General features: G+C 43.8%; 1 protein-coding gene across 3 annotated transcripts in view; it reads right to left on the bottom strand.

The window, feature by feature from the left end:
• RABEP1 (rabaptin, RAB GTPase binding effector protein 1) overlaps positions 1 to 26,466 on the bottom strand; it is a 749,444-nt gene that overhangs the window by 450,993 nt on the left and 271,985 nt on the right. For all 3 annotated transcript variants that reach the window (XM_069226667.1, XM_069226669.1, XM_069226668.1), the window contains exon 6: positions 23,623 to 23,758. In XM_069226667.1, coding sequence (XP_069082768.1) covers positions 23,623 to 23,758 — 136 coding nt within the window. The remainder of the gene's footprint in view (positions 1 to 23,622; positions 23,759 to 26,466) is intronic.

Below are 26,466 nucleotides of genomic sequence, written 5' to 3'. Positions count from 1 at the left end.
CTCAAATACCTAGCGGTTTCAGTATCTGACTTGATTGCCTGTAAGGCATCATCTATGTTCTTACCCAACAGAGCTCCGCCTTTGTAAGGCATATGTAAAATCTTTGTCTGAACCTCTTATCGAAACGATGTACCCTTGAGTCAGTCCTGACGTCTCAGAATAGCTGATCTTGCCAACTGTCGGAATGTCCATTGCAGTCTATAATTTCAGATGCTGATCCTTCCCCCTCCTGCAGAATCATTTTTGCCTCCACTTTTGCTTCTGGCAAGAAATTCAGATAAATGGTGATGTCTGACCAAATCTGGTGATGGTATCTACCCAAAACTGCCAGTGAATTTGCTGCTCGGAAAGGCATACCTGACATGGTGATAATCTTTTTCCAATATTATCAAGGCGTCTGCCTTCCTTGTCAGGTGGGGTAGAGATTGGAGGGGACAGATTTTTTGTGCTGCGTTTTGCAGCTTGGGAAAATACTGGCTTTGGATGTCCTATGAGACAAGCAGGAGGGTCTTCGGAAGCTATATATTTTTTGTCGATCTGTGAAAGAACCCTTGTTACAGTAACTGGCGTTTTCATTATTTTAAGTCCTTCATCCCGCATATTTTATACTATAGGGATTGCCTTTACTGTTTTTCATGACTGCTCTTTAAATTCGTACAGTAAACAATCAGATTGTTTAATTACGATTGGGAGTTGAAAACATGTGGCTGCTCTTTCCATTAGCGTGCGAAACCCACCAACAACTTCTGGCAAAGAATCCACCAGTTGTGGTGCTGGAGAAGGCGTTGCAATTAGGTAATGGTCTTATTTGTTTGTTAAAGCTCACCTTCCTCCTTATCTTCATCATCTTCATATGATGATGATGATGATGATGGATCATCCCGAGGTGGCATGGCAATGTGTGTCCTTATGGCAATGTGTGTCCTTGGAGTCATCCATGGAGTAGCTGGCAACAGCATAAGTACTGGTGCACCTACAGGTGATGACGGCACTCATGCTGGTGCTGGAAACTGCTTATAATAGTCCTGAAACATGCTTTGTTAATTCTGGACTAAGGCAGGTGGAACCTGGACCATATTCTGTGGTGTTGAAGGAGCTAGGCGCTGATAATGTTCCATATATTGACATGGATGTTCAATATATTGTTGGCCTTGGTAAACAGGTTCATAATAATCTCCATCAGCATCCTCATCTTGATATTTTACATGCAACTCATATGAGCTGTACCAAAACGGCCTTGTTCATAGTCAACATCTAGCAAGTGGCTAGGTAGCAACAGTGAAATTCCTGGGTGAGGTAAGTTCTGGATGCAAAATGACTGGTGTAGACTGCAGTCTTGCCGACAATGTCAACGGTGGTGACGACGTGGTCAAAATGAGCATGGGTGGTTTCTTAAGCTTTGTTATTGACGATAACTTTTCACCCATTTGTGCTATTGATGGTTCTGTCGACAAAGTCTTCATCGAGGGTGTCATCAAAGGTGTGGATATATGCCTCGTCAATAGTGTGGTCGTCAACTGTGCAGTCATTGTTGCAGAGACAGCCGTCGACAGGCTGATGGTCAACATCTTAATTTTTAATGCTGTTGACGATTTTTAACAGTTATCGTCGATGACAACGTTTTTCCCAGTTATTGTAGTTTCCCCTATCCTGGTTCAGATGAGGACTTTGCAGGTTTTAATGGCACTACTACAGATGATGTAGTAAGGTCTGATTTAGAATCTATTCTTCCTTCGTTTCCCTTTTGAGAGGAGCTTTTTAAAGACTCATGTTGTGTCTTTTTTAAGGCCTACTGTGCCGCTCAAGTGACCTATGGTGTGACCTCTCTCTCCTTTTGGATTTTGGCAGTGAGGCAACAGAACTTTCACTATCTTCCTTCTCAGAAACAGACACAGTTTTAGCTTTACGCTTTTGAAGCCAGATCAAAAGTCTTCCCTCTCGATCTTTGAGAGTCTTAATAGAAAAGTCCTGAAGACTTTACAGTCTTACCTTGTGGGCTGGATGAAGACAGTATACACATTCTTTATGAGGGTCTTCCGAATGCAGCCTCTTCTTACCACAGGACTCACAAGGTCTAAAGAGTTCTTTCGTCAAGAGTTCTGACATACAGGAATACAGCTGAAGAAATCTGGTTATAGCCAAATCTGAAGAAGTGAGCAGAGCTCAGGGAGACTCCCTTTTATACAATGTGTAGTAGAAAATCTGAGGGAAGATGCCTCTGTTGGGAGTGTTCTAAGTGGTGGTTTTGCCTGATTGGCCGGAGTTTGGTTCTTTGTAAAGGATGTGGATAAGCAATTAAAGTCAACATCTTTTGCCATTGTAGGCTATGTTCAATTACTTCGATTGCTTTGGAATGTACTGTGAGACTCCCACCTCGACGATGGGAGTGATTCAAGCATGTGAATCTATGAAAGATACTCCAATACCGGAGAATGTTTTGGATGTGTGTGTTTGTGGAGTTTGAATTGACTGTGTTTGTGTATAGGGAACCAGTAAAGCTCTTTGAGGTATGGGGTGAAGTGGGTGCGGCAAGATAGGCTGAGGATGAGTTTTGCAGCAACTTCAGAGCCTGTCCAGGAGCAGTTTGGTGATTTCTGCCTAGAATGTTGTGCTGCAGTCAAGTCTGTTGGTTATCGGGGCCTATGTGACCATTTTCCTAGTACTCTCTGATAGCCGGTTGAAGATTTTTTGCAGCATCCTCAGGATGTGGACACAGATAGAGGGGGGGAAACCCCAGTGTGGTAGGCTGCACAAACCACAACACAAGCCCCACAACATACGGCTCATGATCTCAAACACATCTTGTGAATAGATACCAACGCAATACCATCAACGGTGGTGGATCTGTGGAATGGCTCAGACTAAAATCCTGCAGGATTCAGCTTGATGAGCCTGACTGTCAAGGAAGTAGTGCTTTGTTAATGTGTGCTTTTGATGCCCATGTAGCTTCCTATAAATATTCAGGACAGGCTACACCTGCCAAGGCAGTCGTAGCAGCCTTGTTGCTGTTTCTTAGCCTATGCATAGCATATCCTAATGCAGAGGAATATTCATAGAGAGGTGGTCTGTTTCTGCACGACTTTGCCCTTTTACGCCCAAGAGAATCCCATAAAAAGCTGACCATCCACCTAATGTTCTTTCGTACGATCAATGTCCACATTGAGTGCTTTCCTGGGGTCCAAACGAGTATGTCTTCCTCTTTCAAGGGATGCGGTAGAGCAAAGAAGGATGGAAGGGTGATAGTTTGCTTAACATGAAAAGGCATTACCAGCTTTGGTAGGAGCGCAACTTGAGTCCTTAATGCCAGCTTGTCGGGAAAAAGGTGGTCTGAAGAGGCTGGACCGAAAGGTTCTGAAGTTCACTCACCTAGCATCTATAAGTTATTACAACCTGGAAGATTAGAATGAGTAGGCGCAATGGACAATTGTGCATTGGCGCAAAAGAGATACATGTGAGAAATTTGAGAGCCAGATTAAAGTCCCACTCTGGCATCACAGTGTTTAGGTGGAAAAGTGTTGCAAATCAGGAAGTAGTCTGATGTAGATAGCGGGTGAGGGGAGTCCAAAAGAAATGGAGGGGCATAGCTCCGTTGGACAATTAACAGGACCCATTTGTCGAATGTAATGTTGATGCCATCCCTGAAGAGAGGCTGATCCTGCCTCCTGCAGGATGGTTGTGCACTGGTGAGGGTGCACTAAATGGGCTTGGATGTTCTGGACAAAAGGGCTGAAGAATGAGATTAGCACTGCACCTGGTGGCACTGACCTAACGTCGAAGGGGCTGAAAGCCCTGGTGTGCAGGTGGTGAAGTCTATACCCTGGCATATTTGCAAAAAGAGAGAAATTGCTAGGGGTTGGTGTCTGATAAGATCCTTTGAGTTTGCGAAAGACATCACTTTAGATGTGAAAAGCACCTTCTGATCATTAGACCTACATCAAGTTCTGAAGAAAGTCTCGAGAAAACAGTTAAAGAGGTGGACTGAAATGTCAACAAAAGAAGAGCTCTATACAGCAGCATTGAACTGGGATTCAGGAAGAGAATTAATCCTCATGTTGTAACAAGAGGGTGCCATTTCTTTTACACTTGCTCCTTTGGTGCTTGGGCTTGCTTTTTCCGTGTTGGGCTTTTAAGTTTGTCTATAAGTTTTGTGTCCATGTTTTTAGAAGAAAGGTCTGATGGGTTCTATCATTAAACCCTGAGGGGAATATATTTAGGGTATCTGTATGTTAATTGTTTTCCAGATATAAATTAATAATTAATCCAAAAAAAATGTCTGCCACTCTCCCTTATGTATTCTGTAATACAAGATGTCAGGTAAAGGTTTAAATCATTAATAGATGTATTTAACTTACAAGGGACATCTAGATTAGTTTGATTAGACCTGAAATGCCCAAAGAGCAGACCTTGGTTCAGCTCTCCTTAAAATGCACTTTGGTTGAATCTGCCTTCTCACTATACAGGAGGGAGCCATCAAAAGGCACGTCCATTGTTCATCAAGGACACAAAGACATCAGCAGCAGAGTCAGTGCACCTTATCAAGGTGTGGCGACTAAGCACCATACTAGTTTACCATAGCCCTACCCAGACATCCTGTGGTGTCCAGGTCCGAGCGGACGACAAATTTGGCCACATCCCGAGCATCATGTATAGTTTGGGATAAGAAAGCCCATAAGTCTTCTGGGACCACAGGTAAGATCTCACTAACCCTGTCCGTAGTGTGTGGATGTAGCTACCTTATAAACAGTGTGCATTAACTGACCTTAAGGCAAGGCTGGCTGAAGAGAACATACACTTGTCACACCATCTGCCCATTTTGATTCATTGACAGGGGAAGTAGTTGGAAAGGATTTAGGGTTTACTCTACTGGTGGATGCCTGTGCCATCTGACTTAAGGGTTGGATGCAGTTTTAAGAAGTCCTGGTCTCCAGGAGCACATCTATGGCAACCTGTCGATTGACTGGGGAGCCAGAATACATTTTAGCTCAAATGCTCAGCAAAGAGTCAGTGAGGACTTAATTGAAGGGCAAAAGGGACAAAAGTGGTTTAGGCTGTGCCTGGCCAAGTTGTAGAACCTCTATCAATACATTTGTCTTTACCAAAATAAGGAGGTGGAGGTCAAGAATCTCAGCAGTCCTCCTGTTGACTGTAGCAAAATAAGTGTTTTTCTCTGTTGCTGGCCCAGGGGAGAAACCAGTCCAGTACTGGGTGAAGTGTCCAGCCCATTGGCATCCTCTAGGTTCATATACCAGTTATCATCATAGGGTGAGACAAACTCTTTGCCATTCCCACCACTGTCATCTCCACAAGGCTAGCAATGGGCAAAAGGCTGGTGTAATGTCTGTGCATGACAGAGCACCAGTGGAAATATGTGAGTCAGGTGGATTTAATATAGCCACCTGCACATCATGACTGGTGGAAACAACACTAGCTCGGAGTCGAACACCAAAATGGGCTGCAGATCTTATTCCTGCAACAGTGGAATTAGTGCCAGTGTCAAGATTCGAGGAACTGGTGCAGATTTCAGCAAACCAACATTGGTACAAAACCAGAAGCAGACTCAAGGTGCCTAGATGGTGTCAAGGGTGAACCTTCCTTGATAGTACCAGACCGGGAGTCCCTGTGGATCCTTTGGGCCTGAGAACACACTAGAGGGAGCTGGAAGCATGCCCAACAAATGCAGGGTGGCCTCTTGAAAAGCCTCAAGCTGCTGGGACTTGAATGGACCTAGGAACACAGGACACTTTGGGTCCAGGAATGGAACTGCCTCCGCACTGGAATGGGAGCAAGACCTAAAGTCACAGTAACACCCTTGCACCTTCTCTGGAGGACTAGAGTGGTGGCCAAGTCCCGCTTGGACTTCTTATGTTTTTTTTTACACTTACCTGAAGTCTCTGACCGTGAAGAGGATCTGTTTAGGGCACAACTTTGGGAGCGCATCCTCACTTTACATTTCAGTCAGAAGCAGGACCACCTGTTGCTTTATTATGTAGAGCTTCACTATACGCTCTCACAGTGGCTTTAGGGTTTATCTGTTTTATGAACAAACAAAAGGTCAGTGCGGGGGAAGTGTCAACCTCGACTTCCACAGCAAAATTTACCCACTCAAAAGCTGAAGCACATACAAATTATTATTTATATAAAGGATTTTTTATTCCTTTGTTAATTTACTCTAATCATTTAATAAATCCTTTCTTAATCACAAAAATCATATCACGCACAAAATACACATCTAATGTCCAAGGTAAACATAAAACGCTTAAAAAGACTAAGAATATGGTGCTCCTACAAGGTGATGGCGCAGTGCAAAAGTGAATAATTGAAAAGTGTATCAGTGTTATTTACAAACATGTACATGTCAAAATGTGGCTGTTAAATAAATCATTGTTCATATAATGCAGCATCCATTGTTTGCATGTCATAAGTCAATAGCTTTGTATTTAGCTAAAGTGGACATTGAATTGTTGTCGATGTTTCGACCCTTACGGCAAATCAATTACCAACGGGTCACCATCAGGACCAAGGAATACATTAGGAAGCACCTAAAAGAAAGAAATATAAATAAAACACCCTGACTCACAAGATTACAACAAGGACAAAGACCTTGATTGAATGAATTACACAGCGGTGCTTGACCCCCTCCCCCCCCAGGAAACCAAAGCAATTGTTAAGCAACTAAAGCATACAACGGACTTACCAACAAAGCGCTTATGGGAATCAATCACCTCAGACTCATCGGGGAGAACAACCATCACTGCTTTCCGGGCCACTGTAATGAGCATGAACTAGATATGAAACAAGGCATGCATGGGGTATACAAGTATGAAAAGTGTACCCTTTAAATGATCCACCACGAATACATACATCATGTCCTACTTATGATGTACAATATATAATTGCCCAAACCTACCCAAAAGTCACAAGTCCATACCATGTCTTCTCAAGTGAATAAGGAATCCTCGTGAGGTGGAAGAAATCCTGAATCTCAAGGCGTCTGATCAAAGGATACCTACATCATGTCTCCCCAAGCGTTAGATGTAAGCCACATATTTACTTTCCGAAAACGTATATTTATCATATCACATAAACTACAGGTACCCCACATCACAGATAAAACTTGGATTGCACCAGGCAAGAAAACAAAAATTAGTGTATAGTTATAACTAGTCAAAGCATCTGCAACATGAAGGAAATCAGAATACCAAATATACCACGTTTTACTCACTGCAACCCCTTTAGCTGGACTAAGTCAACTGGCCGGAACCTCTCTCTTCCAGACCCGTAAACACGGATTCCGTTGACAAATAGGGGAAGAATGAATAATGGCAAGTGTAAAAAAACGCTAGCTAAAAAGCTTTGCAGCCGCACGTAGCATGCACATTGTGAACCCGGAGCCCGTTAGGGGCCGGAATCGGTAAAGATAAATATTCGCAATGCTTTAGTCTGTTCACAAATCATTGTTATCCAATTCAGTGTAAGAATACTAAAATAGTATTTGACCTCAAACAACCTTCCAACCTCACACAAGTGATTTTCTCACAGTCTGGGTGAAAAAGGCATAAAAAGAAAAAAAAAAAGAAAGAAGAAAAGACCGGCCCATTCATGCCAATAAATATTCACAATGCTGTGGACTGCTAACGAATCACTGTTATCCAATTCAGCACAAGAAAGGTAAAATAGTCTGCAACCTCAAGCAACCTTTAAATCTCACACAAGTGATTTTCTCAGTCAGGGTGAGGCGGGCACAAAAAAGAAAAAGAGGCCCATTCTTGCCAATAACTCCTGTGATTAAGGTAGGAGACTAAACCCCTTAGGAAAGGTTACTGTCTAATTATATATAATCTATTATCACCAAGGAATTGGGGGATCATTAGCAATGAGGGCAGCTCCACTGCGCATACACCCTTCAATAATATCAGTGATAACCACAACAGCACATCAGGTAAAAATGATTACCAAGAATGGATTGGAACAGGGTTTTTTGAGCACCAACGAGTACCTGTTCCTAAATAAAGAACATCCTAGATTACCTGTGATATATACTTTACCCAAGATACACAAGAGGTTGATTGATCCACCAGGGAGACCTATTATTGGCATGAATTGACCAGTCTTTTCTGAACTGGATAACAATGATTCATGAACAGTCTAAATCGATGTGAATATTTAATTAGACGCCTTGTGAGCCAGGATTTCTTCCACCTCACGGGGATTCCTTATTTACTTGAGAAGGCATGTTACGCACCTGTGACCTTTGGGTAGGTTCGGAAATTATGTATGGGCAGATCATGAATAGGACATAATGTATATATAAGTGACGGATAACTTGAAGGGTACATGTTCTATATTTGTATACCCCATACAGGCCTTGTTTCATATCTAGTTCAAGCTCATTACAGTGACATGGAATGCATTGATGGTTGTTCTCCAACATGACTGAGGTGATTGACTCACGTAAGCGCTTTGTTGGCAAGTCCGTTGTATGCTTTTGTTGCCTTATAATTGCTTTGGTCCACTGGGGGAAGGCATTCCTAATGGGACCAAGCAGCACTGGGTAAATCATTCAATCAAGGTCCTGGGCCTTGTTGTAATCATGTGATTCAAGGTGTTTGATTCATATTTCTCTTTTAGGTGCATCCTACTGTATTCCTTGGTCTTGATGATGACCTGGTAAGTGATTTACTGTAAGGGGTGAAATAACAATAATTCAATGTGGACTGTAGCGAAATACATAGCTGTTGATTTATGACATGCAAACAATGGATGCTGCATTATTTGAACAATGAACTATTTAAGAGCCACATTTTGAGGTGTACATATTTGTAAATAACACAGATGCAGTTTTCACTTATTCACTTTTGCACGCGCAGTCACCTTGTAGGAGAACCTGATTCTCAGTCTTTTTAAGCGTTTTATTTTACCTTGGACATTATATACGGATTCTGTTCATGATATGTATTTTTCTGAATAAGAAAGGATTTATTAAATGACTAGAGTAAATTAACGAAGAAATAAAAAATACTTTATATAATTAATTTTTATGTGCTTCACCTTTTGGATGAGTAAACTTCGCAGGGGAAGTCAAGGCTGACACTCCCCCCTGCACTGACTGTTTGTTCATAAATTTATTTACCCGGGTCCAAGGGTTACAGGGTTGTCCCCTTATTTTGCTACAAATTTAGGGTTTATCTGGGCACAGTTATAAAAGGCCTTGGAGTCCTACAACAAACCCAAGCACCTCATGGGGATGTGTCACAGACATCTGTTTGCGACAATCCCCACAATGCTTAAAATCTGTCATTTTAGGAGGTGACATTTGCACACTGTAAAAGTTTTAGAAGAAAAACACTTCAGAAACTGAAGGAGGGGGTGAAGTTCTGGATCTGTATCTGAAAGAAAGGACCTGACATTAGCATACACGAATGTCGCTTATATGCGGATCTGTTTGTCACTACTGGAGTGGAACGGGTTTGATGCAGTCACAAGGCACCCCTATCGGTCGGCAGGAGCACTGCTTTTGAATTTTCTGGATCCAGTCTGGTGGCTGGGGTAAAATTTACAAGGTGAGGAAACTGTGGTTAGAACTATCCATTAGAAACTTCTGCTCATAAGAATGTCAGAGGTTCTATGACTGAGTGATAAACGTTTTTCAAGTGAAGCTTTAGGTATTGTAAAATGATGGCTGTTTGGGTGAATGATGGCTGGCATATTGGTATATAATGGTGGAAGTTCAGGAATATGTTGATATATGTGTGCATGAATAATGGTGTCTGGTTCAAGCAATCAATTAATCCGTTTTTGTAGAGCGCAACTACTCACCCGAGAGGGTCTCAAGGCACAGGGGAGGCGGGGGTGTAGACAAAGCCTCATTCAAAGAGCCACAGCTTGAGGTCCTTCCTGAAGATAGTGAGCGATGGGCTTTGTAAGAGGTGCAGGGGTAGGTTGTTCCAGCTCTTTACTGCAAGGTAGGTGAAGGGCCTTCCTCTGGCGGTGGTTTTCCATATGCATGACATGGTGGCCAGTGCTTGCTGGGCAGAGCGGAAGGATCTGGCGGGGGTGTGGAATGCGATGCAGTGGTTCAGGTAGGCCGGTACAACGTTGTGTATGGCTTTGTACGTGTGGGTGAGTAGCTTGGAAGTGATTTTTCTATTGGGAGCCAGTGGAGGGCCATCAGGTGCTGAGAGATATGTTCTTGGTGTGGGAGGTTGAGGACAAGTCTGGCGGCGGCGTTCTGGATGAGTTGAAGCTTTCTGATGTTTGTCGTGGTGCCATCGTAGAGAGCATTGCCGCAGTCTAGCTTGCTTGTGACTAAGGTGCGGGTGACTGTCCTGCGGCAGTCTGCTCGTATCCATTTGAAAACTTTCCAGAGATTGTGGAGGGTGTGCCAGCAGGAGGAGGTGACTGAGTTTACCTGACGGGTCATAGATAGGGAGGAGTCAAGGATGATGCGTAGGTTGCGGGCGTGCTCAATCGCTTAGGCTTGTGCTGAGAGATGTGGGCCACCAGGAGTTATACCATGCTAAGGTGTCAGAGTTGTCAGAGTTGATATTGAGGCAGATTTCGCTCATCCAGGTGGTGACGGCTTCCATTCCTGAGTGGAAATTCCTTTTGGTCATGTCCAGGTCTTCAGTGAGGGAAATTATGAGTGGTATGCCATCAGCATATGACACTATGTTCATTCCATGGCTTCTGACGATGGCTGCGAGTGGGGTCATGTATATGTTGAAAAGAGTTGGACTAAGAGAGAATCCTTGGGGAACTCCGCAGCGGACTCCTTTGGGTTTAGATGTATAGAGAGGGACCCTGACCCTCTGAGTTCTTCTGGAGAGGAAGGAGTGGGTCCATTTCAGGGCTGTTCCGCAGATTCCTAGGTCGTGGAGTGTGGAGCATAGTGTGCTGTGGGAGACCGTGTTGAAGGCAGCTGACAGGTCGAGGAGTATGAGTGCTGCGGGGTGGCCGCGGTCTACAAGTGATCGGATGTCAACTGTAGCTGCAAGAGGAGCGGTCTTCGTGCTGTGGTTGCTGGGAAACCCGGACTGGGAGCTGTCCAGAGAGTTGTTGACCTCGATGAAATTTTTTCGTTGTGTGTTGATGGCTTTCTCCAGTACTTTGGCCAGGTAGGGTAGTTCTGATGGTCGGCCGAGGGTTTCTTCAGGAAGGGGCATACTTCGGCATGTTTTCAGTCCAGGGGGAAAGTGCATGTCGATGGCGCGGTTTATCATGTTTCGGTGCTCAGGGCGATGGATGTGGTGGCTCTGATGTAGATGAGTTGCAGGAAAGGGTCCGTGGGGGCTTCGGACTGGCTGTTCATGATGCTTTCTGTTTCCACCATTGCGAGTGTGGACCAGCTGTGGTTGTCTGAGTGGGTTCTGGAAGGGGGGGGAGGGGGGGGGTAGAAATCAGTCATAGGTTCTGGTGTTGGGTTGGTTTTCCGGGAGGAAGCGGTCGTAGATGTCTTGGATCCTGCAGTGGAAGAAGGTAGCAAGTCTGTCACAGAGGTCTTGCGAAGAGGGGTATGCTGGTGGCTTCAGAGGGGGGATTTGTGAACTTGTTGATAACTGAGAACATTTTCTTCATGTTGTGTGTGGAGGAGTTGATGCGTTCTTAATCTGAAGGAGGCAATGTTTTTGCTGGTTTGGCTATTCCCTGCAGGTGCATTTGGATTCTTGGAGTTTGGTGTTGAACCAGCTGGCTTTCTTTGGTATGCGCTTGGCAGATGTCAGACGGAGGTGGGCTGGAGTGGCGTCGCATTCGGTGATCCATGCGTTGATTGCACACTGCGGTGTTTTCGTCATCGGAGGGAGGCGGGAGGGATTTGGCAAGAGTTGTGGTGAGTTACTCGTTGGTTATTTCATTCCATTTCCCGTGGTGGGTCCTGGGGGCGCAGATGGTGAAGTGTAGGCAACGGTGGTCGGTCCAGTCTGGGATGGAGATGGTCTCGATGGTAATCTGGTTGCTTGAGGTGAAGATGGGGTCCAGTGTGTGTCCTGAGACATGCGTGGGCGTGGTGATGTCTAAGGCTGAGGGTGGCGAAGTTGTCGAGTAGAGCGGTAGTGTTTGGACTGCTGTGTTCCTCGAGGTGGAAATTCAGGTCGCCGAGGAGGAGGTACTCATCGGGTGCCAGGGCCTGTGGGGTGGAGAAGTCTACAATTTCGTAGATGAATGCTGGATGGGGGCCAGGTCATATGTAGACCAGGGTGCCGAGGATGGAGGAGTTGTGATCGGTGTGGACCAGGAAGTGAAGGTGTTCCATGGTGGTGCACTGTTCTTCTGAGTTGGCCTTGATACGTAGTGAGGACTTGTGTACAATGGCGATTCCTCCGCCCGGGCGGGAGGGCTGGTCCCTCCTTAGGATGCTGCATCCGTCCGGGATTGTGATGTCTGGTCCCAAGGTGGGGTTGGTCCAGGTCTTGGTAAGGAAGGCAATGTTGATCCAATCCCAGTGTTTGGTGGTATGCTTGAGGAGGGAGCGGATGTTCAGGAGGAGGCAGTAGATGGGGGTGTGGTGGGTGCTGGTGTTTCCGGGTGTGGGAAGTACCTTCTGCTTGCTGTGGCCGGCACTGAAGTTGCAGTTCCTGCACGAAAAAGGTCCGTGGGTGTCTTTGGGGGATGTGGTGCAGCAGTAGAATTAGACATCCGGTGTTAAGGCGGTGGAGGGTCATGGTGTTGTAATGGATGCTGGCTAGGGGATGGCTTGACGGAGATCCACGGTTCCTGGTGCTGGGCGCAGTCTAAGCACGGACAGACGCAGACGGGCTTGCCTTTGGTGCACAAGCAGCGCACCTGCTGCAGCCCCCAATTAAAGTGGGGGGGGGAGGTGCAGGGGGTCCAGTCAGCTGGGAGGCTGGGAAAGGCGCTTTGCCAGGGGTAGGGGACAGGGCCGCATAGGCAGGAGCAGGGCGTGGGAGAGAAAATGACAGAAAAAGAAAAAAAAACAAAAGTAGGAGTGAAAGAAAAAAACACAGAAGTATCGAAGCAGGAGTAAAGGAGAGAGTAGATGAGAGCTAGAGAGAGATATTTACTTGCTGATGGCCACTAGACCACCAGGGATGAGGTGCAGGCAGGAGCCTGCAGGTGGAGGAGAGCCTCGGGTGTATGATGTGAGTTGATTCGATGTGTGCTGTACCTTTGAGGGTTTCTGGTACCATACATACATATCAATGGTATAAAATGATAGTGCCTACATCTCCTATGTCATTACTGAAGTAAACTTGCATTATGATGTGTTTGAGACAGTCATTCATTGAAATGAACTATTTGCGATTGCATGAAGGCCTTCTTACAGTCAATGTATAGCACTGATAAACAGTGGTTGTTTGATATCACCATGTTGGCACATAAGTGTGTTTTGCTGTGTCATGGTTGTGTGTACCTTTGTGTCTGGGTGTGTGTGTTACAACGGTGTGTGCATTAGTATAGGATGGTGGCTGTGTCATTATTTGATGTTGGTCACATAGCTATGCTGCTGGATTTAGAAACCTTTTACATAGCAGTCTTCTTGTGTGATAGGTGGTATGTGGCCATATTCCAGGGGGGTGGGGGAGTGCTGTGTGTGTGTGTGTGCGCGCGCACACATACACTGGATATTCAGCAGTTGTATATGATATTGAGTTGACGGCTGTATAACTGGTTGTGATGCTTGGTGGATGCTGGCATGAAGTGGGTTGGTAGTGTATGAGGCTGGGGTTGTTGGCATATAATGTAATCATGTTTTATATTTTGGAATGGTTAGTGCTTTTTTAGTTATCTCAGGTACTGCTGGGTCAATTTTAAAAGATTGCCTTATCCCCATAATTATAAGTAATAATTCCTTTCTGCCTTCCACAACCTCTAGCGTGGTTGCTCATTCCTCTTTAGCAGTAGTAGGGACCTTTTCTGCCCACTGGTCCCTAGACACCTCGGCATTAGGCCACAAGGTGTCTATGAATCCTGAAAAAGCCTGTAATGTCCACTGCGCAGCTGTACTTGATAGTCTTAGTAATGTTGCATGCAATATCCTTGATAGGAGGGTTGGCCTCTACCTCTGACAAACTGAAAGATCTGTGGACAATTCTGTTGAATTAGTCCCTGCAATTGGGCTGTATATGTGCCAGTTTTAATATTCTTAAGTGCACATGCCTACCACATGGTGATTTGCCATCAAATGGTATGTCCAGGTTCCCACTTTTAGACAAGTGGTCTCAAAAAACACACATCAGAGCCAGACTCGTCTGCACAGCACTTGTTCTACAGGCCTGCTCGGAAAAGTCAGAGGGCTTACCTCCCAGATATTTAATGACACCATGACTTCCTGCAGCCTTAGGGAGTGGGGGTGGGGTTTGGCAATTAACTCATGAATATTTTGTGATATGAAGTGGGTCTGCACTTCATACCAGCCACTTCAGATTCATGGTTCTATGATTAGTAAATATTAATTTGATGCTGTACAAGTGTTTGATTGCCCGAATATTTTACAAAACTGGTCAATGTATTATTTGTTAATTTCGTCAGCTATAAAAACTTGTTACAGATGTATTTTGCTAATTAACTAACAGATTTTGCCTCCTTTATCCTACACTTGAATTATCTGATCATTTCAGAAAGATTTATCCTAAAAAGTACCACACACACACACATTGCCCTTTGTTGTTCATATTCGACCTCATTGCTAAGAATCCACTATAATCTGTATAAACTGAGATCTTTTCAAATTCTGTTCAAGGATGATGGATGAACACTCCCATACAGTAGTATGTTATTGCTGCCTTGTACATTAAATGGAATACCTGGTTTCTGATGTTATACCCTATAACATTTTAGCAAAACAGAGAACTATATTAATTTATAAACTTGAAACAATTTGTCTCCAAGGGTAGTGTGTAACACTTTTAATGCTGGTGTAATACTCAACGTGCGTGGAAGGAAATGAGCAGAACCTGGGCCCCTATAGACTGAATGGCTGGTTTTCTTATTGTCAGAGAAATGCGTTTGGTTGTCAATTTCACTCTCCTGATTATGTTCTATTTAATAGTTCTAACAATTATGGTTACAAGTTGTAAATGTATTTTATGTTGCATTATCCTCCTGGAATCACACAAAAACCCTGACAGCAAAACATGCATTGAGCTATACTTAATTACAATTGTGTCTGAATTAGGTTAGCTAATTAAGAAATTCAGAGAGATAAAATGATTGCATGTAAAGTCGACTAGATGAATATGTTTCATGGTTTTTACAACTGACCAATGAGTGGTATGTTTTTGGCTTACTGACTGAACATATGATAAACTGAACGTTTAAATATTTAATTGCAGGGTTCTACCCGATTAATTGTAAGTCATATATTCAGCCCAATGAATTATTCCCTCTCCATCACATAGCTGATATAGGCACGAAAATTACTTTGGCTGAGAAATAGAGTATACAAATGAACTGGGCTGCTGTTCAGTGCCAGTGAAGTAGTGTTGGCTAATTCCTTGGTAGCAGCTGCATCAAATTCTATTGGTAATTTCTGTTTGCATGGTTTCAAATTTGGGCTTGACCCTGTCCTACCGGTCATAACAAATTTCATGGTGCTGAAAAGCACCTTTAAAATTAGAACACTTTCCACAATCAACTGTAGGTAAATCGTTTAGTAAAGAATAAGATGCTAGCCTTTGATAAAATTCATTCTGTTGGATTTCTCACCTTTTGAATCCTCTCGGGCACCAGACTAAATGCAGAAAATCTTCAATAGCACCTAAATGCTGGTAGGTGGTACTATCAGCCCTAAATGCCAATGCTGCACGCTGAAATCAGTTTTCCTTCAACACCCTCAGATGTGGAAATGGGACTGACAAGACTGATGTGCTACTTGGTGGTGATGAATTTGCAGGTAGGTACAATATCAACCAAAAACAGCATTACTGAAAGCGAGCAACCCACAGACTCATTCTCTTTTGAATCAGTATCCACGCTGTCCACATCAAAGCAGTCATTTGCCAAAAAGAGGTGCATCTGAGGAAGTCCTGTAGGACTCAACTTGCAAAATGTCCCTCCTGCAGACCTGCGAGTCGACACAGTAGTGCCTGATGAAAGTAAAGACGTAATCCTTTGTAGAGGTCTGTCAAATGTCCAAGACAGGAACCCTCCAAGCTAGGGTCGAAGTAGCAGCCCGTGCTCTGGTGGAACGAGGCCTCAGGCCTATTTGAGGATCATTTTTAGCCACGGCACAACACAGCTTAATTTAGAGGGCAACCCAAGGAGATATGGTTAGCTCCTGGATTGCCTTTGCATTCTCTACTGGTAAAACCAACAGTTTAACAATGTGGTGCTTCTTAGTCCTATCAATATGGAAACGAGAGGCATTTCGCAGGTACATCAAGGCTTGAATGTCCACAGCGTGGATTGGAGGTATGATTTGGGCACGGTCATGGAGTACCCCAGGTTAAAAAAAGTGATATCATGCTCTGCAGGTAGTCTGTGAAAAGCTAAAGTGGGTGAGCCTTTATCTACTAGTCAGCGAGGTATGGGAATAACTGCATCTCCAAACAGCGAAGATGGGCAGCAATCACTGACATGACCGAAAGAGCTCGATGTTAGGCCAAAAGGGAAGAATGCACTTTGAAAGAGTGGAACTCACCCAAAAGTTGTGTTTCCAACATAACTCAAAGACTGGTAAATGAAAGTCCGCAACCTGCAAATCCAACAGTATCATCTAGTTCTCTAGCAATGTCAGGCCAGTAAGACTTGAATAGGGGTCATAATTTAGAACTTCTCTTTCTGAAGGAACATTTCTTGATACTTTTTCAATCGTGTCCTGGTGACTAAGGGCAACACCTTCCTGGTGAGTACTTGTGCATCATCCATGGAAACACTGAGACTGTGAAATGGAGAATCCTATCAGGATGGGGCACAAACAACTTGGACAATTTTCAGGACTTGTAGATTCAACGTAACTGTACTTCAGTTAAGCACAAAGTAAGTTATTAAGACTGCCTTTGGACTCTCACGCTCTCCCTAAGAACGAACTAAAGAGGTTTTGGTGCTTTGCTGGGTAAGAAAGAAGCCTGCTGCTGTCATTTGCACTTTGCACCACTTTTGCCCCTAAAATGTCTAAACGTTCTGTGTGGCCTATCCGACTGCTACAATAGTTGGTACTAACAAAAAGCAAATCTCTGGCTTAACCTTGAAAAAAACGATGTTGCTAGTTAAACGTGTGAGATGGAAAAGTCAGGCCCAAAAAACGTGCCACTGCACACTTAGTTAAAAACTTCTCAACAGCAAAATCAGCCTTCTCAACAAAAAACTGGGTGGCATTAATTAATATGTACATCAAGGAAGCCTAGACATCTCAGTAAGAGGACCATAAAGGGACTACAAATCACTCAGGTGAGGGTTCAAGACTACTGTTGTTCTGCAGGTAAAGTCCTGCATTAGTATATTCTGGAGCAAGCAAATTGTCAGCTTCATTATAGTCATCTTCATGTCATGGTGCTACTTGGGCTATGGGATCAGAACCAAAAAGGGTCACTGTTCTCACCAATGACTGACGTCCGAAAGTGGAGCCGCCAGGAACAGTATTCAACAGGACTGCGCTTTAATAACAGCAAAGCGTAACATAGATTATAGCTGATGAAGGAAGGGTCTAACTCCACAGCTTGAATCATCAGTGGAGTCTGGATCAACATCGCTAGAGCAAGTGCAATGACAACCAATGAGGTCTTTCACAAGGAATAAGTGGCTCTGGCACAGCGCTGAAGGCTCCAAGTGGGGTCAGTCAGAGCAGGACAAACCTACAGGCAAAAGTGTGTCTGGTGGTCTCGAAGGCCTTGCGGGGACAGAAAGCATTAGTGGGAGGTGGAGGTATAGGAACATTTTTGGAGGATGCAACCAGCTGCAAATCTGAAAATGGGCTGGGTAACTTAAGATGCATATTTTTAAGGATCAATTAGATTCAGAGGAGAAAGGCAAGGAGAAAGGCTAGAAGTCTTGCTTATGCTTTTTCTGTTTTTTCTTTGAAGCCTTGTCCCTAGACTCATCCTGAAGACGGTGACATGGAGTAGAAATGACCTTTTGGCTTGGGTTCAGCCTTGTAAATTAGCCTTTCAGCTCCCTGACCACCCCTGCGGCATAAGCGAACATTTGTTGCATGACCTGGAATCTGTTAGACTCCAAATACTACACATAGTTGTTGTGTAGCTCTGACGATTCCCCTGGAAAAGAACTAGGATTACAGGTAAGTAACTTACCCTTCTCTTCCAAGGGATCCTCATCAATAGTCTTAAGCACTGAATAAAGTAGCAAGCCCATCCCGTTCCTTTGCGGACAAAGCTAGATTAAGCCACAGCAGTTGACCAGTTCATTTAAACAGGTTTCATAACAAGGCCTGTCCCACTTGGGTGTCTGCTCTAGTATCTGAATCAAGACAGTAATGTCTTGTGAGAGTATGTACTGATCTCCACGTCGCTGCTTTGCAGATTTCGGAGATGGGGACATTTTTCAGAAGAGCTGTTGTTGCTGCCTTGCCCCTGGTAGAATGAGCTTTGGGTCTGGCAGTCAATTGCTTATTGGCTAATTGATAGGTAAATACAATGAAAGAAAAATATCCATGTAGAAATAGTTTGTTTGGAAGCAGTCATGCCTGTTCTCATTGGTCCATAGTTCACAAATAAATGATCATATTGTCTAATGTCTTTTGTTTTATCCAAATAGAATTTTAGAACTCTTTAGATCTAAAGAGTGTAGAGCTCTTTTAGCTGGCGTGGAAGGTTTGGGGAGAAATGTAGAGAGCGAAATAGTCTGGTTAATTTGGAAATCAGAAACCACCTTTGACAGGAAACTAGGATGGGTTCTCATAACTACCCTACTGTCATGGAAGACCTTGTAAGGCTCTTTTGCACAGATAGCCTGAATAGATAGATGTGCCAAATGCAGGCGGTAAGGTAAAATTACATACTCCTGCCCCAGAATTGGATGGAAATTATTCTCCATGCACCATATATCAAATATTTTCCATTTAAACGCATATGTGCATCTCATCAATGGTCTTTTGGACTCCTTGAGACTATCTAAGCATTCCTGCGAAATACATAAATGGCCATATTGGAGGAATTCAGGAGCCATGCTGTCAAGCTCAAGAAAGGAAGGTTGGGCTGGAGTATTTTTCCCCCGATTTTGTGATGGAGATCCGGTCTGCACGGCAATCTCATGTGTGGTTTCTCTGAGAGTTTAAGTAGGTCCATGTACCACCACTGGTGAGGCCAGGCAGCGGCTATTAGGATCATCTTGGTCCTGGCTCTGTAGAACTTGATGACCTTCGGAATTAGAGGAATGGGAGGAACCACTTACAGAAAACTTTCTGACCAGTTAATCAAAAGGGCATTGCCTCTTGTCCCTGGATGGTAAAACCTGAATGCGAAGCTGCGAACAGGTCTATTTGCTTGCACTTCCAACAACAGGGTCCGTGAACGGGTCCCTCCTTGCTAGTTCAAATATTACATAGTGGTGGTTTTGTCCGTCTGAACAAGCAGAGAGTTCGCCTGAATGGAAGGATAGAGGGATTTCAGTGCTAGATGGGCTGCTCTGAGTGCCAACATGTTTATGTGATAAAGTTGTTCCTTGTCAGGCCCTGAACTTGTAAGGGACTCTTGTGAGCCTCCTAACCCTGAAAGGATGCATCTGTGGTCAAAGTTTGTGTCAGAGGTTCTTGATGAAAAGGATAATCTCCTACCAATAAATACTGTTTCTGCATCCACCATCGGAGGGATTGTTTGACTTACCTTGTGAGAAGTATCTTGTCGTCCCATTGGTTGGAATATTGAGACCACTGATCCTCCAGGACTTGCTGTAGAGGTCTCATGTGCAGCCTGGCATTGGGACAATGCAGGACGCCATTGACCTCAGTAGCAATGCCACTTGTCTGGCTGATATGCACGGAGTGCAGAGGAGAATTCGACATTTCATGACGATTGAGTAGGATCTTTCCTGCGAAGGATACATTCTTGCGTGGTTTGTATCCAGTGTCGCTCCTAAATAATGGATGCTTTGAGCTGGTATCTGTGTGGATTTCTTTATGTTGATCTGTAAGCCCAGAGTTGCAGAGTTTGGAGGCAAACCTGATAATGTTGTCGTGCTAGTTCTGGAAAGGCACTTTTGATCAGCCAGTCGTCTAGGTATGAATACACGAAAATTTGCTTCATTCTCACATGTGCAGCAACTAATGCCATGCATTTCTAGAATGTTTGAGGGGCTGATTTTAGGCCGAAGGGTAAGACTTTGTACTGGTAGTGCTTGGATGGTATCCTGAAGCGCAGATACTTTTGATCTTTTCCTGCAATTGGAATATGGAAGTAGGTATCCTAAAGGTCTGTGGAGCACATCAGTCCCCCCTGATGGAGTTGGGGGTAAATCTGATGAGGAGCAAGCATCATGAATTCTTTTTGGGTGTTGTAGATCTAATTTCAGCCGGTATTCTTGAGACGGGCCTTTTTCCTGGACCAGGAAATAACGTGAGTAGACTCCTGTGCCCCAGTGCGAGAGTAGCTCCTCCTCTACTGTTTCTTTTTGTAGTAACATGTCTACTTTCTTTCGCAACAAACTGTGTTGATAGTGGAATGTTGCTTTCGGTGGTACTTCTGGTGGAGGGGATTTGATCTTGAGTGCGTGACCATTCTGAACAATGTTCAAAACTCATTTGTCGTTTGTTATTTCGAGCCACTTTTATATGCTTGGTAATGCTTCGCCCCCACCGGAGCGGGAGACAGAGAAGAGGGAAGCTGGGACTCATTGTTTTGACTGTCCTCTGGAGGAGGAAGCAGAAAGACGGAGTATTTCTTCCCCTTCCTGGTTGTTGATGATAGTGATGCGACCGACCATATTGTTGTGGCACCCAGTGAGGGGTTTGAACCCTCTGTTGCACATGGTATTGGCCAAAGGGCCTGTATATTCTTCTGAACTCTTTCCGTTTTTCCTGGCCCACAGCCTTGAGTGTGTCTGCTTCTGTTTTCATTCTGCCCGTTTCCTCATCGGTGTTTACCAAAAAGAGACGATCAGTTGAAGGGAAGATTTGATGGTCTCTGTTGAGCTTCAGGTTTCAATCCTTTAAGTCTTAGCCATGATAAACGTCTCGTAGTGATGCTGTTAGAATAACCATGAGCGGAGAAATTGGAGGCATCAGCCTCTGTGCTAATGATCTGGTTTCCCACTAGACCATCCTCTTCTAAGATTTCCTGAAAACCTTGTCGGTATTGTTTAGGCAGTTTCTGTGAAAACCTACTATCTTTAACCAGCGGTGCTGTTGATGATGAAGCAGTGGCACAAGTCTTTTTTGCAGCTGCCACAATCACCGAATATGGGGGAGGATCTGATCGGAGGATCTGGAGTCTTGATGGTACAGCTTGAACAGATGCTGGAGTAAGAAAAATCTGCATGGCAGGTTCAAGGAGGCCGGGTACTAAAGGTAGTAGTGGTCTGGAAGAAGACCTATGAGGGAGAATTTAAAAAATGATTGACAAAGTAGACACAGGTGTTGCAATGTCATTGTTTAGCTTTGTCGCCCCTCTGATGAGGACATCATTGAATGTAACCAGGTCGCCCACAGGGGAAACTCTAGGTGGAGGGGAGACAGACCGTGGTGGTGAATAGTCTCTTATGGAGGAACGAGAAGTCTAAGACCAAGAGGGTGATCTATACCTTCTTCTTCGAGACCTGGAACAGTAATGGTTACATGACCTGGACTAAGACTTGGTATGTGTAGATCTAGATGGAGATCTATGAGATCGTGGGTGTTCACTTGTTGTTCTCCCTGTGAGTGGACTCCTAGACCTGCGTGGTGTCCTTGATGGTGTATGCGCAGTTGTAGGTGTTATGGATGGGAATCGGCTCTTGAATATTCCGAACCTGGAGTGCGATTTCGTCGAGGGAGACGCGGAGATTGTAGTGGGGTCTTATCTGCCCCTGGTTCTGTCTCATAATGAATGGATCAGATCTCTGACAAAAGAGATCTGCTTCTCAACGTCGAGAATCTTGGTTGCGACATGAACCTGGGTCTGCCTCTGTCGACTCTGACTAGACGTCAATAGTACCGGACATAGACCTTCTCCCACCATCGATATTGGAACCTCAGCAGGTGGAACAGACGTTGGTTGCCTCAGTGTTGAGCACTGTGCAGTCGACATATCTTGTGGCGTCAGAGAGCCTGTCGCCGATGATGTAGGTTGTCTCGACGTCGAGTGACCATGTTTCGACTGAGACTTATGAGACATCGGTTGTGTTGACGTAGACTGGGGTGGAACTCTTGATGTTGATTGCCCATGCCCTGCCGGCGACTTCTCAGACACCGGTCTTGTCGACGTTGATGTTTGTCGGACTGGCCCTCTTGACGTCGTCCTGGTGCTGACAGGGAACAGATCGGTACTTCTTTTCTCCTACCTGTTGATTCAGGCAAGAAACGTAGTTTTTCTTTTGACCTTCCTTGATTTTCCAGAGAGGAGGGCTCTGTAAAGGAGGTTTTTGACCCCTCCCCCAGCCAGGCCACAATAAGGTCTCACCTCTCCTCTCTTGAAGCACATGAAGTCTGCTCTTTTCTCTGTCCGCGAGAGTTCTTCTTGACAGGGTTTAACAATGATGGCATGTCTCAGGATTATGAGAAGGTGGTAAAAAAGGAATGCAGACTGAATGAGGGTCTGAGATTGGCATTTGTTAAGGAGAGATGGCATTTTGATTGATAAAAACTTTAGTTTTCAGTCACAAAAATTGTTTAAAAGAAGAAAATGTACTTTAAAACATCGAGTTAAGTCAATTGCTTTTGAATTTGTGTGAGAAACAAATCACTTTTATTCACAAAAATCTGAGGAGCAAGTGCTCAGGGTATCGTATCTAAAGGAGCTGGAAAAAAGAACTGGTTTAACTGCCACCTAGCTGTCATCTTTCTTTGACCTCTGAGGCATGGTGGGATACTGGAGGTCTCTGAGGCCTTAAAGGCACAGTGCCATTTATTTGCTTTACCATGCTTATCTGAATGCAGCCTATTGTGTCTGTTTTTCATTACAGTTTTCTCTTAAATAAAACACAGTATTATTATCTATGCCTCCTTTCTTTCTGAGTTTCAGAAATTCTGGCGTTTTTTGTGATTTATTAAAGGAAAACCCAATGAAAATTAGACATGTTTTTTACCTTTATAATAATACAGATATGTGTGTGTGTGTATGTGTATATATATATACATATATATATACATATATATATATACATATATGTGTGTGTGTGTGTGTTATGTGCTCCGGGGTCCCCACACGTGGGTGGGAATAATTCAGTGCTTATGGCTATTGATGAGGATCCCCTGGAAGAGAATATATATATTTTTTTTGTTCAACTCAGATGGGAAGTGGAAGACCTCATTAAATAGCCCCATCAAACAACACAGAAAAAAGGAAGAGACATTAGTGACCACAGCTGGCACCTATATGTGGTTTTGTGTTGTCAGCTCCTCAGCAGGACAGAGCTGCAAAGGCGGCTGTTGGCACCACCTAGCGGTATTTAGGAGCTACTGAAGCTTATTCAGATCAGGCAACTTGGAGGATTCAAATGGTGAAGAATCTGCAGACAGAACTTAGAAACATAAATATATAAGTGGTCTGTGCAAAACGTGAATAGCTAATGTCTAACCTTCATGGAGTTCTTTCCGCAATTTCTCTGCATCTTCTTGTAGAACAGATTTCTGAGTATTCAGAACAGCTACATACATCTCCAAATCAGTCCTACTTGATTTTTCAGCTTCTAGGACATGGTTCAATTCTTTAACCTGAAATACATATAGACAAGCCACTGTGTAAAAGTTAGACACAAACACACATGCTTATTTTACTCTTTCTGTATATAAAACTATTGCCTCTGTCGCTGCCTAATCTAATGATAAAAATGCACCAGACATTTGCATTCAACAAAACTGGTAGTTTTATGTAGCAGCAAAAGAACTGTCTGCCGCGTAACAGCGGACCACCTTTCTTATACGTTTTCGGTTTGAATGGAGCCTCGCTGTTAGGCTTAAGGTCACTGTGCCTATTTGACATAGAGGCAGCTACATGAATGCCTAGAGAACTAATTAATGAATGCACATGAAATTGGTACAAGGCTTTCTCCCCTTGCAGATCCTTACGTGGCGGAAAAAACTCAGTCTGGTCAAAGTGCATGTTTACATTTACCCACCCTGAAGCTGTGCCGATGAATGCTTAGCTGATATTCTTGTAATTTGTTAAAGGGGATCTTGGTGGTCCATGTAAGAATCCATTTAGCACAGAAATATACCGTAATTCAGAGCAAATTATCAAGGTTACTAGCCTTTGTGTGCAGTCCTTTAATTCAACTTAATTCTACTTGAGACCGCAAACACAACCAGTATGTATAATACCCACAAAAAAGTAAGAGCGAAGTTGTCTGTTGTGTTGATGCAAGGTCACCTTCTATGGGATGGGATGAGATAGACAGAATGTCAATCATACTGTGTCACTTGTTCAACATACAGAGTCTTTCTAACAGGCACCTGGCAGAAGAGTAAATATCTGCTGCATTGAAAGGAGATAGTCCTCCTCAAATAGACTCTTTGCAGCAGCAGGAGAAATGAAGGACTTTCTCACACATCCACATGCTCAGGTGAATGCATTCCCAACTACTAAGAAAAATATATTATTGTACACTTACCCCTAGTAAGAAATTTGGCTAGTGGTTATGTCCCTAAAATTCAAACAGGTGGTCAGTCATCTGACCCTTAAAGTCACACAGTCGGAGAGGATGGGACTGGTGCCAATCTTCCTTCTCTTCTCAGCAAGCAAGGAAGGAAGGCCACAACCAGCAGAGCAGTAGGGTGTTGCCCTTCTGTACTATCCACAGGTCCAGGAGTATACTGAATAGTTGGGCCTGAGGGTCCAATATTTATACCTGGCGCCCACTTTGAAGTGGGAGAATCTTCTAGAACCGTCCCCTACAGAGGTGTCTGAAATTTTCTGACTCCCTGCCCCCAACTTGCCTGGGGGCAACAAAAAAAAAAGACTAGTGTGAAAACTTTGTGAGTGTACTGAGGTTTGTCTTTGTGATATGCAACTGTGGAAGTAACAGCTACTCCTCCTTATCAAGTCAGAGATAGCCCATCTTGTCAACACGTATTCCCCCTTAGTCTCATTGCCTGGGAGTAGCACACAAAGACCAATTGCCAGCTATTCCTATTCATGACCCAGGATACAGGCTGCAGGCACCAAATGGTTAGGGCCAGGAAATGCTAACTTTCTAATAGTGCCATTTTCTGAATTGCAGCTTACAATCCAACTTTACCATAAAAGAGAGGTTTAAGTTACAATTCTTCAGACACCAAACTTGATATTTCTAAATGCTCCCATTTAAAAGTTATCACTTATTAAATGTAATAAGGTAACACAATGCTATCCTATGGAAGAGGTCAGCCTTGTAGTAGTGAAAAATTAATTTATGAGGTTTTCACTACCCGCACATACATTTAAAAAAAGTGCATGCCCAACTTTTTAAATACCCTCTTGGCTGAGTAGGGCTTTAGGACTGACAAAAGGTTTATTGCGTCATGCCGAAATGGGAGTTTAAAACTGCACACAAAGGCTGCAATAGCAGGCCTGAGACATGTTTGAAAGGCTGCCTAAGTGGGTGACACCATCAGTGCTGCAGGACCACTACTGCATTTAATTTACATGCCCCGGGTAAATGTAGTACCACTTCAATAGGGACTTAAAAGTAAATTAAATGTGCCAGTCAGGTGTAAGAAAATGTTTTTATGTTCAAAGGTGGTAGCATAAGCGCTTTAGCACTGGTTAGCAGTGGTAAAGTACGCAGAGACCTAAACGCCACCAATAACGGGTTCAGAAAACAGGAGAGTCAAGGCAAAAGTTTTGGGAATGGCCCAGCAGAAAGGGTCAAGACCAACACCCAATCCCAGTAATGTTTCCAACTATTTTGCAAGTTTAGTAGAAGACTCAACAGTAATCCTATATTGCACCTTACTGGATAGGAAAAATGTGTTTCCTGGGTAATTTTCAGTGTTCGGTTACATACTACAAGATATCCTAAGGAGATCTCCTGGAAGGACACAAAGGCAAACTATCTCCTCATATCCTACCACCACTCAACTTACTTACTGCTCTCTTGATGCCAAAGAGTACAGTCACCTAACTTTACCAGAGGACTGACTAGTAATCTTAAACAGAACACCCCCACCCCACTGATACTTAATGTACTTTGATGTAGAAGAGTTATCACCAGTGGTGTATTATAAGCCACTGTAATCCTTTATCCAGTTAGCAGGACTCTACAGTACCATAACAGTTATATCTAAGCAAAGCTATGTTAGAACTTTAGATTCAATCGTTCACCCAGGAATGAAAAAGGGAACATCCTGCTTAAGATTCCCTCTTCAGAGAACACGATAACTTCAAATACCTACAGTATTAAAAAAGAAAGTAAACCATTCCGAGCTAAATTTGTGTCTTTAGG

Source organism: Pleurodeles waltl, chromosome 3_2 (genome assembly GCF_031143425.1).
Source record: "Pleurodeles waltl isolate 20211129_DDA chromosome 3_2, aPleWal1.hap1.20221129, whole genome shotgun sequence".
In the NCBI taxonomy this organism is placed as follows: Eukaryota; Metazoa; Chordata; class Amphibia; order Caudata; family Salamandridae; genus Pleurodeles; species Pleurodeles waltl.
The sequence above is the reverse complement of the archived record's forward strand: the minus strand, read 5'-3'. Positions and strand labels throughout refer to the sequence as shown.